Source organism: Rhinichthys klamathensis, unplaced genomic scaffold (assembly GCF_029890125.1).
Source record: "Rhinichthys klamathensis goyatoka isolate OS25496 unplaced genomic scaffold, OSU_Roscu_1.1 h1tg000286l_1, whole genome shotgun sequence".
Lineage (NCBI taxonomy): Eukaryota > Metazoa > Chordata > Actinopteri > Cypriniformes > Leuciscidae > Rhinichthys > Rhinichthys klamathensis.
Window position 1 is genome coordinate 82,973 of NW_026606805.1, and position 12,259 is coordinate 95,231.

General features: G+C 38.0%; 1 protein-coding gene across 1 annotated transcript in view; it reads left to right on the forward strand.

The window, feature by feature from the left end:
• The window catches only part of LOC130103394 (dynein axonemal heavy chain 2-like), a gene marked incomplete at its 5' end in the record, with an annotated part of 130,985 nt that overhangs the window by 67,774 nt on the left and 50,952 nt on the right, over window positions 1–12,259 (forward strand). Inside the window, 6 exons of the mRNA XM_056269646.1 lie at window positions 7,343–7,479; window positions 8,324–8,461; window positions 8,545–8,703; window positions 10,197–10,349; window positions 11,238–11,329; window positions 11,915–12,113. Coding sequence (XP_056125621.1) covers window positions 7,343–7,479; window positions 8,324–8,461; window positions 8,545–8,703; window positions 10,197–10,349; window positions 11,238–11,329; window positions 11,915–12,113 — 878 coding nt within the window. The remainder of the gene's footprint in view (window positions 1–7,342; window positions 7,480–8,323; window positions 8,462–8,544; window positions 8,704–10,196; window positions 10,350–11,237; window positions 11,330–11,914; window positions 12,114–12,259) is intronic.

Genomic DNA, 12,259 nt, shown 5'->3' on the forward strand with positions numbered 1-12,259 from the left:
GCCACCTGCTCCTCAGACTGGCAACCCGTGTGAGCGCCGTCCAGTCTGAGCACACGCAACAGGAACGAGCGCAATGGACAATGAAAATTGGCAAATTGGCAACGTGCAGTATCCCAGACCAAAACAAAAACAAACATACCAGCCTGGAAACGCACATTTCAAAGTAAAATAACTGGCTGTAGAAGTGTTTTTCAGAGAAACGAGTATGTGAACTTAGCATGTTTCCTCAATATATGCAAACATATTTTGGTATTTTTATGCTTTAGTAGAGTGAAAAAGTGACATACAGCACCTTTAAAGCATTAACACGCATTTCAGTGCGTGGTGTACCCTGTGTAAGCTGTGTAAATGTCAGCTTAACTTGAGTTTAAAGATAGAGAAGGTACCTTTTGGATTCATACACTTGTTTGGATCGTACTCATACAGTGTGTGCATATAAAGACAGCAGTCTGTGGAACAGTTCTGCAGCAGTGCTCTTTAATCGTCGCTCTCGCACTTCTCTCTTCTTCACATCAATACAACGTCAAATACATTTCCCCCTAGAACTGTCATAACTTGCTAAAGAAAAACAAGCTCAGGTGTCTCATTAAAGGGAGAGGAAGCTACTTGGTGAGTCTGTTTTGCACCCATAGTATCGATTTGCTTTTAGCATGGAGTTTCATTTTAATGATGGACGCTTTAATGATATAATGCTGATTGATTTCCAGTATAATTAAAGTTTCAAATAACACATTTTTGGTGTGGTCCTACTGATGATGCTGTGGAGGAACATAAGACTCAAAAATAGAAGAAACACTGTTTCTAATTCTAGTTAACTAGTTTATTGCTGGTTGACAAAGAATACAGCAATGATTGCTAATAACAATAGATTTAAAAAAGATCTCTCGTTTAGATTTGTCATCGGTTTTATGTAAAATGCCCACTTCTTGATGGATAAAATGGATTCTTTATTTTTTATTCTTTACTGTAATGTTTTTTTTTGTGACATTTTTGTATAACAATAACAAAAGGACATTCATAGATTAATCTTACAAACAAACCTGAGCTTACATACAAATATTACAACACAATATACATATCATTCTCATCAGTAGGCTAAGTAAATTAAAGACAAGGTAAAATAACAAAATAATAATACAAATAAACAAACAAAAAAATAAATAAAGTAGGGGAGTAGGAAGTTTTTCAAATTATAAAACCAAAATCTTCCAATAAGGAGTACAAATACACTGCATTAGGGCTTTTCATCCTTTTCACTGTCTCCAAATATATACTAAATTCCTCCTTAAAAACCAATAACCGTGAAAAATTTACATTTATGTATATAAAATTTCAACAGCAGCAACAAGTTATTAGTTACAAAAGATACCTTTTTATCCTCAATTACTTGTCCAAACTTAACAAATTCCCACGACAGTATCAGCCTTACAGGTATTCTTTGTTGCAACCAGCTCAATGCATAATTCCAGAATTTGTTTACCAAAATGCACTGAAAAAACAAGTGTTCAACCGTTTCTATCTCTACCTTGCATATTTGACATAAATTTGAGTCCCCAACATTAAATCTTACTCTTAAAAATTATTTTGTTGGATATATATGATTCAGAATTTTAAAGTGCACCTCTTTACATTTAGGATTAACAGGAAATGAAAGAAAATTAGTCCTAATTTTACACACTTCTTTCTTCTTATAATGACGAAAAAATATAATTTCTCATTACCGGTCCTTGGAAACATTGATGTATTAAACAGACTCTTAAGAATTTGTTAGAACAATTTCTGTCAACAAAGCTTACATTTCCAATAATAAGTTCTTGTAGTTTAGGTATTATCATTGAATATTTCAAATGTTCACTTACTAATTTAAACATTGGTAATGGAATATTCTTAATAATTTTTTCATATATTTTAGAGGAGCAGCTTAAATTGTATTTACCACAAAAAGCAACATGATTCAGTACATTTCCAGCATTGTCCATTACATGTGTTAGTGACCATATGCCTTTCTGCCACCACTCATCAATAAACAAAGATTTTCTGTTCACAGTTATACATCTGTTGTTCCAGATTGACATATCTTTACTGTAATGTGTTTTTGAGTGGCACGTTTCGGAAGTAAGAGTAAGAGGTGTTGTGAATGCCGTTTCATGTTGACTTTAAAGCTTGTGCTCATCAAGAAGTTTCGCATGTTGCTGATAGCAGGCGCTCTGCGACGTCAGCTGAAGCACTGACAGAGGAAATGAATCCTGATGTGACAAGAACAAACACAAGAGAGAAAGAAAGAAGCAAGCAAAGAACGAGTGAAAAGTTTGCTGATTAGTTTTCTTTCTTTCTTTTATTCACCATCCCGTCCAGCCTGGTCTCTGCCCATAAACTCTGTCTGTCTCTGTGCCAGTCTCTAGAGTATCACAGGAAATCACTACGCTTGTTTTTTTTCCAGCCTTTCTCTTTGATCGCTATACACCCTGCTAAAGCAGCAGGGATTGGTGGCGTGTTTTTTCCGTCAGTTTTTGTACTTTCGTTCTGTGTACAATCCAAAATGAAGTTATATTTCTTAATTATTGTACACATGCAAGGTTATGTCTGGCTATTGTGTCTCATTTATTTTTATTATTTTAATGAATTATATCTTTATTGCAGTGATCTCAGTGTTTTATGAATTGTAGCTGCCGTCACACTGATCTGATCTCTCGCTCTTTTTGATGTTCTCTGGCTCTTCTGAACTTGACCAACATACAGCTCAAATCCCCTCTCTTTCCATCTTTCTCTCTCTTTCTTGAGTTTTTCACTTGCAGTTTAATTTGATTTATTGGCATGACAAATAGCTGCATTTGTATTGACAAAGCATTTGCAGCTTATTGTTGTAGAGCAATGACAATAGTAGAAAACAAAGAATGGCTGACAAAGAATCTGCTCAGAATGCCTGCTTGGATTTTCTCAGTTTCTCTCATAAGTCTCTATATGTGTAGTATTACAGAGCAGGTCTGCAAGAGTTTAACTCCTAGAGACCCGAGCGCTGAGATGGATAATGATTTTTTTTTTTTTTTTTAAACAGTTTTTAAGAATCTCACACCTCATTGAAGCACTTGAAAATCCTTGAAAAGGCAAATTTAGAGGCCTGCAGCTTAAGACCGAAGTCTTCTCTGTAAAATAGATTGTTTAAACTTCAATATGTTCTTCTCAGAGTTTTATTAGGCTATGTTAGAAATCATTTTACAGAATTGAAATGAAATAACAGTGTGAATGAAATTTTTGTGTTTTTAAGTGTTACATACAGTGGGTTTCTGATGGTTAGTGTGTGTGTGTGTGTGTGTGTGTGTGTGTGTGTGTGTGTGTGTGTGTGTGTGTGTGTGTGTGTGTGTGTGTGTGTGTGTGTGTGTGTGTGTGTGTGTGTGTGTGTGTGTGTGTGCTCTTGTTTTTATTACATTGTGAGGACCAAATGTCCCCACAAGAATAGTAAAACAGGAAATTGACAGAATATACAGTTTGTACAGTATAAAAACCATTACGTATATGGAGAGTCCCCACAAAGATAGTGGACCAGACGTGTGTGTGTGTGTACTGCTCCTTTGAAACGGCCCCCGGGTGCTTGTGTTTCTCTCTGGACTTCTGCAGCCCTCTGTTTCTCTTTTAATGTTTCAATGGGCTTCATTGGCATGACAAGTAATGGTGCATTTGCCAAAGAGAATGAGTCAGTGAGTATTAAAAAGAGAAAATGCTAAATGCTAAATAAAAGGAGAAAAATATTAATTAAGCACTAGGTGCAACAGACCATGCTTGTGAAATATAATACAGCACAGCCTTGAGTTCCTTATTGCTCATGTAAAACAATTAGAAAACAAAGAGTTTTTGCAGACATTTTTTTTTTATTAAACATTATTCTGTCATCATTTATTCACCCTCATTTTGCATCTAACCTGAATGGCTTTCGTTCTTCTGTGTTATCAAAAGATACCTTTTTTCTCATACAGTGGAAGCCAATGGTAATCAAAACCGTTTCAATACTAACATTCAGGAATGATTTGAGGGTGACTAAATGATGACAGAATAAAAAAGAAAATGTTAAGTGGCCCTTTAAGAGAAGATAAAAAATTTGGTTTTAAAGTGAACAGTGTTTTGTGGTAAGTTTGCAGTTTTCATTGAGTCATAGTGAAATACAACTCAATTTTGTTTGGTCTGCTTCATAAGAACAACAATTTATTTAGCTCTTTGTTTATTTTGCCTTTTTTCCACCTACTACTTTCTGTCGCCGGATTGTTTGCTGAGTATAGTCCAAGTCAAGATGATTCCCATTTTCTTGGCCAGATAACATTACATTTGACTTTTCCTAATGCGTTTAACTTTCATCTGCATTTCAGTGTCGTTTAGTCTAATGAATGATTCTGTTCTTGAACCTCAGTCTGTAGTGAGGGGCTTGTTTTGTTTTCTCTGCTCAACTCTTGAATTCACAGGATTTTATAATGGTATGTTCAGAAACCACTAAGTTGTAAATGGTTCCAGAATTTAATGGCCTGTTTTGTGTCCTCATGGTTAATGGATATTGGCCTAATTATACCCTGCATGCATTATTCCTGGAGTTCCATGTACTTTTTTTTTTTACAGAATACAACAGGCGAGGTCTCAGTTGGGTGTTTTTCCCATTTGGCGAGTTCTTGGTTTGTTAGTGGACCACACACCTCGCTGCCATAAAAAGCAATGGCCTCAATTACTGCTTGTAATATTTTCAGCCTAATTTTAATTGAAATCTCTACAGGACATTGCATTTTTATGACACAGTGGGTCACTTCAGGGTTGATGTTGCCTGTGGACCTGAGTTTCAGGCTTAATTGTACTTTGATGAATGTGTGATATAATTGGATATGAACATGTTTGTCATCCACGTATGAACCTAGAGGTCAATATTCTAGTTTTTAATTTTAGATTTACTGCCAGGGTAAATGGTCCAGGTCTGTCAGGACTGTACTTTTGCTGTAATTCAGAATCAGAACCAGGTCGTGTGTGTAGATTAGGCATTTCTGAGTCACACTGAGTGAGATCAGAAACTACAGATGTGGTTTGAACTGGTTGGAAAATACTGGGCTTATCCAATAACTCTGTGCTACTAGGAGAGTGGGAGAGATTTTCAATAGCTATATTTGTATTACTATAATTTAATTTAGCTCATGCTTTCTGTGTACAATAATTGAATGTGTTTTTAACACTTAAAATCAAATTTATAAGATAATGTGCATTCATCTGGACTGGACATTATTGGGAAATAAACCTGTGTCTGTCCAGGTGGCCAGATCTGGTATTACCCCAAAGGAGTCTATTTTCTATTAATGACCTTCTGACTGTTCATTACAATTCTTATTAAATGGCTACTAATAAATGGACATGCAATATAGGTTTGAGTTTAATCATTGATTCTGAAAGAGGCCAGAGAGTGATTTGAGAGATGCAGTTATGTTGGAAATCGGTTTGCACGATGCGGTCAATGCAGTTTAGCAGCCATTATACAAAAATATTTGACTGCTGCGATCTATCATATTCCAGAGAGTCGGGTTATGATGTCAAAGTGTTTTTGATGTCAAATAGCAGATAGAACGAAAGGCTTTTATAAAGTTTCAGGCAAAAATCTTGCACATTTTTTGTGCGATATAATTTCAATAAATGTAAGTACAGGAGTATAATCAGATGTGCTGTAATCTTGTTATTAAAAAGTCCATTTTACTTCTACCCGAGAGATTGTGTGCTTTGAGTAATTCTAAGAGTCTGGTATTGATTACTACGAAACAGCTTCCCATACAAATGCTTCAGTCATTATTACGGTTAAACTCATTCCCCCTTCTAGAGCCACATTGAATAGCTTTTGGAGAGCAGACAGGAATTAGTATATTTAGCTCTAGTGCGTTTGCTTTTTAATGTGGTCGTTTTGTCTTGGAGCTCTTGTGCAGTAATGCGGAGATCTAATGGATTCTGATCTGAATTGCTGATTCGAACACCTCAGGCTGTTTGTTTATTTCATTTTGCTTAGAACTTTCTTTTTCTCCTGTTTCCCCTGCAATTAAATTTTCCTTTCGTTTGTGCCTCGCTTTTAACCTAATCTGTAGAGCCGTTTTGTCTGGAGCCCTCATGCTGTATATCCTAAACTCTTTCCATCTCACAGACAGGAGTGTCCTATCAGTTCTTAAACTCTGTGGCCATTTTGACCAAAAAGACGACTCTCAATGGAGCACCACCATTCTCCTGCCAGTTGTTAATCAATAATTATCTCACTTTTCGCAGCCCATGGTGTTTTCTCTGTTTTAAGTGGCTCCTTCAGTTTCTTTTGTCTAATCCAGGGGCCGGTGTCAGGGGTCTTGAACTTGTCGTAACGGGATAGTTCACCCAGAAATGACAATTCTGTCATGATTTGCTCACCCTCATGTTGTTCCAAACCGGTATGTATTTCTTCTTAGAAACCAAAAGAAGATATTTTGAAGAATGTTGGTAACCCCATACATTCTTCTTTTAAATTCCACAGAAGAAAGAAAGACATGACATGAGGGTGAGTGTCATTTTTGGGCAGACTATCCTTTTAAAGGTATAGGTTACCCAAAAATCTAAATTCTGTTATCAATAACTGTCATCAAACCACTCGATTCATGGATTTCTTTAAGAACTTTTTTATGCTTCGTGTTTTGAAGATTAACACTAGTCTTATGGGTTTGGAAAAAAGTGAATAAATGTAAGAGTAAATTATGACAGAATTTAAAATTTTGGTTGGACTTACGCTTTAAGTTGATGTGTTTGTGTGTGGGTGGGGGACCCCACATTGCCCCACAAAGATGGCAATTCCCAACATTTTGAACTTAAGATTTCTAATCACAGTTTGCTGTGGCTCAATACGGCTTGTATCTGTGGTGTGCGCCCCCTCCTCCCTGTTCAGAGAGGAAGATGGCCCAGAGGAGATGTGACACTTCCTGTAGCTGTGTGTGACAGTTCTGGTGTTATACGCTTACCCAGGCAGCCAGCAGGCCTGCTGCTTCCAGACAGGGTGCGTTTGTATGTGTGTGTATAAGACAGATGAGCCGTGCTCTGTGCTTGTGTTTTATTGTTTTGAGTTCAGTAAATGAGACACACATGGGCAGATAACGGGACAGGAAAAGATAAATGATCAATTAGAGGCTTCACCACAATTGCCTGCAAGTCTTTCTGGTGTCTGGAAACCAAAGTAGGGAAATGAGACTGACAGAGAAAAGAAGAGTACTGGAAAATGAAAAATAGAGAGACAAAGAGATCCAGGGTGTATTAGGAAATTCACATTCATTCTGTGTGTGTGTGAAGCACTAACACTTCCTCTCTGTGTGGCCGAGCTCAGATGAGAAGCCTGATGAGAAGTGGATTGTGTTTGACGGGCCTGTGGACACGCTGTGGATCGAGAGCATGAACTCTGTAATGGACGACAACAAAATCCTCACACTCATCAACGGAGAGAGAATCTCCATGCCTGAACAGGTACCGGCAGACGATAGCCGAAACACACTGAAACCCAGAGTGCCGCCCAGCCAGGGTTATTTCACGTCTGATTCCAGACCTGATACTGTGTGTTTCACCCCACTAACCCATAAGGCTACTACCGTACATAGAACTATTTATTTCCTTCACTTGTGCCCTTTTTCAGTTATTGGGCAAATCTAATGAAGAAATGTCAAAGCACATTTTATTCCAAAATCAAAAAGAAAACATACACACTACCATTCAAAAGTTTGGATTTTTTAAAAAGAAATTACTTTTACGTTTACAATGTTACAAAAGATTTCTATTTCAAATAAATGCTGTTCTTTTCATCTTTGTTTTCATCAAAAATGTTTCACAGTTTCCACAAAGATATTAAGCAGCACAACAAAATAAGTAATGATGCTTAAAATTCAGCTTTGTCATCACAATATTTCTGTTTTTAATATATTTCTATATAGTACTATATTTTTTTATCAAATAAATGCAGCCTTGCTGAGCATAAGAGAAATTTCTTTTAAAAACAATAAATAAATCTTACCGAGCTCAAACATTTGAACAGTAGTGAATTTTGCATCAAGAAAAGGAATTATTTTTACGAGAAGCATTTTTTCTTCACAAAATTCTCATTGCTGTAATGCCAAAAATCTATCGTCTTTCTTTTACTATAATGAAAGAAAAAAAATCACAATGTAAAAATACTTAATGGCCCTAAAATAGACTTTGTTTTCTGTTTGGAAAATATCATTTCTTGACAGGTTTTGTGAGATTCGCCCTTCAGCTAAGTGACAGTTCTGTGCTTATTTGGTTGGGTTTTAAGCATTAATGAGAGTGTGTGTTGCAGGTCTCATTATTGTTTGAAGTGGAGGATCTAGCCGTGGCGTCCCCTGCTACTGTGTCTCGCTGTGGGATGGTTTACAATGACTATTCTGATTTGAGCTGGAAGCCTTATGCTCAGTCCTGGATGGAAAAACGGAAGAAGGTTTGGGACACAATGCTTAGCTCAAGTATCTATGATATTAAACGTTTGGGAAAGTGCTTCATCTCTCTCTCTTTCGCTCTCAGGTTGAAACGGATCATCTCAGGCAGCTGTTTGATCGCTACATAGACAAGACCCTCACTTTTAAGAAGACTCACTGTAAGGAGCTGGTGACCATCACTGAACTGAACGGAGTGGCGTCGCTGTGTAGACTCTACGACACACTGGCCACTCCAGTGAACGGGGTCAGAACACTTTCACCTCATTGATGTGTATAGCCAATATTGCAACTGTAGATGGACCACATGACTTTCTTTCATTGTGAAACATAAAATGTTTTTTTATATAATGAAACTAGGCTGTCAAGCTGAAAAGCACCATGAAATACAATCATGCACATGCTATATTCCAAGTCTTCTGAAGCCATATGTGAGGAACAGACTTATAATACTTTTATGGGGCTTTTGTGTCCTTTTTGAAGCTTGAAAACTCCAACGGTAATTGCATGGAGCCAGTATATTATTCAAAGGGGTCGTATATTGTTTTTTAATGTTTTCGTTTTCCTTTAGAGTGTAATGTATCTGTTTGTGCATGTGTATGTTCTGCAAAGTTACAAAGCTCATACAAAGAGAGCTATTCTATCTAGAGATACACTGATTCAGACCTGCCTAAAACATCTCAGTCGAAGTCCAGAAATGACTTCCTCAAACGTCTATCACAGTGTGAAACATCAGCATATTCCCTGCCCAAAGGCATACACAAAGAGAGAAGACGACTCCCCGGTGTACTGTAGTGTTGTAATTTCGTGGAGACGCTGTTTGGATGCGAAAGCAAAACCATTTTATTTGGCCTTCTGAAAACAGATGAAATAAGCAATCAGATGTTAAGATTTATTTATAAAGCTGTTCCTTCCACCAGTGTTACCACTGAGAAACATTCTGTTCAAGTTGTGCCTGCAAAGATGGCTCCGATCGATCGGCTTGATCATGTGCATGTGTACGATCGGCTTGACATATTCAGAATCTGACTCGGGTTTGAACCCACCACATTATTTACGGTGTGTTTACAATTGCTTAAAGGGATAGTTCACCCACAAAAAAAAAATTCTGTCCGTAATTACTCACCCTCATGTTGTTCCAACCCCCGTAAGACTTTCGTTCATCTTCGGAACACAAATTAAGATGTTTTTGATGAAATCTGAGAGCTGTCTCACTTCTAGGCAATTTCATTCTGCCCTTTAAACCGTTTTAAAGCCTTGGAAGCTGAAGCTCGTGATTATGGTAAGGGGCGTTACATTTCAGACACACGCTTAAGGCGTTTGGCCAATCACAACACACTGAGTCTACTGGCCAATCAGAGCACTCTAAGCTTTTCAGAAGGAGGGCTTTGTAGAAATCAGACAGACTGGTAATAGAGGTACTGATATAATCTACAGTATGTGAAAAATAATGTGTTTTTTGAACATTAAAGCACGTTAACCTATTCTATTAAAAATAATGACATTTTAAAATAGCATCATAAGACCCCTTTAAAATTTCTCCTTTGTGTTCCATGGAACTTTTGTCATAGAGTTTTGGAACAACATGAGGGTGATTAAATAATAATTCTCATAAAAAAAATTTTTAAATAGCGTGCAAGTGTTTTCACAAAATAATCATGATTACCTTTAATAAACATATTTATCTTGGTATTTGTTCAGTTGAGCTGATCAAGGCTGTCGTTCTCTCTGGCTGCTCAGGTGAACCCAGCGGACTCTGAAAACTTTGGTCGTATGGTGGAGCTCTGGTTCATCTTCAGTCTCATATGGTCTGTGTGCGCGGCAGTAGATGAGGATGGACGCAAGAAGATTGACAACTTCCTACGGGAAATAGAGGGAACTTTTCCTAACAAGGTATACAGTGGGCCCTGTCCCAAATGGCACCCTAAACACTCACGGTCGTCCTACGAGTCCACACATTCGTGACGTAACGCCGCTTTGGCTCTCTCGCTTTAGTGCGGGTTTGGCAAAAGTGTGCATCGAGCGTGCATATCGACCGCAAAGGGGGCGCTTACGAGCACCCTTCCGAAACCTAAAATGACAAATGGGACACCCTCCAGTCTCGTGGATCACAATCACGCGCATGTGGCAGCCATTGTAAGTCCACAATACTGTAAGTGCATATAAAGTGTGCCATTTGGGACAGGGCCAAAGATGAAGTGTGCAATTTATGTGCTATTGATGTTATTGATACCAAAATAATGACTTTACCAACTTTTGCTTCCATTGGTCCGTCTATTCATTGTTTGTTTGTTTGTTTGTTTGTTTATTTGTAATTAAAGAATGCTTGTTTTAACTTATAAATAAATGTGACATGATTTCATTGTCTAATGTAACATTTTTAAGTGTGACTGAAGCATCCTTAGGCCCGGTTTCACAGACAAAGCTTAGATTAAATCAGGATTAGGCCTTGGTTTAATTAGGACATTTAAGTAGCTTTTATAAACGCGCCTTATAAAAAAACTGGTGTGTATCTTGAGACGTATCAAACCTGCATTTTAGTCTGGGATTAGGCTTAAGCCTTGTCTGTGAAACCGGGAGTAAATATTGTTTTTTGGGGGAGGGAGAGGGGGCACAGTAGTGTACATACAGTATGAAATGGATCAATGTAAGTGTATGCATGCACATGCTAATGGTACATGAAAGTGCTTAACCACTGTGTGTCTACAACAAACTTTTAAGCCTTTCTGCCTACAGAAACAAGTATATTACTGAAAAAATAATTGTTGTATTAAACCTCAGGACACCATCTACGAATACTACGTGGACACCAAGAACAAAACGTGGGCGTCATTTGAGGAGAAGCTGCCCAAAGGCTGGCGCTACACCTCCAAGTAAGATGTGTGTGTGTGTGTGTGTGTGTGTGGTGGGGGGGGGGGGGGGTCTCTGCCAGCCGCCTGCGGGCTCAGTCAAAGGCCTCTCGCCTGGCTCCCTCCCAGACTTCTGAATTCCCTGTCTATTCATATTTCTCATCTTTTTCATCCTTCTTCGTCTCTCTTCTCTCCCCTGCTCTCATTTGTCATGTCAGTCCAACTCTTTCCCCTTCATTGTCCTTTGTCCTCTTGGCTCTCTTTGCTCCCTATTTGTCGGCTGTCCATTTTTCCATCCTGGGGTTCTTTTTTCTTCTTACCTGACTCTTTTTTTTTTTTTATCCCTCTATTCATTTGAAATGTCTCGCTACATCTTTCAATTTTCAATCTTTCAATCAGGACTTTTCACCTCCTCTTCCTTCTTGTTATTGTCATTCATTCTGCTCTCTCAACTCTATTTTCTCCCACCCCTTTTTGCTGTTTCTCTCTCGCTCTGTATTCTATTCTCTTCATTTTTTGTCCTTTTTTAAAAGCATGTCTCATACTTAGCCGCCCCACTTTTCAACTTTCTTGCTGGCGTCTTTTTAATTATGATCTGTCTCTCTGCAGTGCTCCATTCTATAAGATCATGGTCCCCACAGTGGACACGGTACGCTATCATTACCTGGTCAAGGCTCTGGTGTCCGCTCAGCACCCTGTGCTCCTGACGGGTCCAGTGGGGACGGGGAAGACTTCAGTGGCCCAGAGTGTCCTGCAGAGCCTGGACTCAGTCACATGGGCAATGCTCACTGTCAACATGTCCTCACAGGTGATGAGAATCACTTTTAGTATTAGTAATATGGTAAACTAAACTTTGATCTCAACAGAATGTTTATTTTTAAACCACAACTTTCTAAACATCTTCAAGAAATGATTAGATTTTACTTGAAAAGGAAATTTGCAAAAGACTTGCTT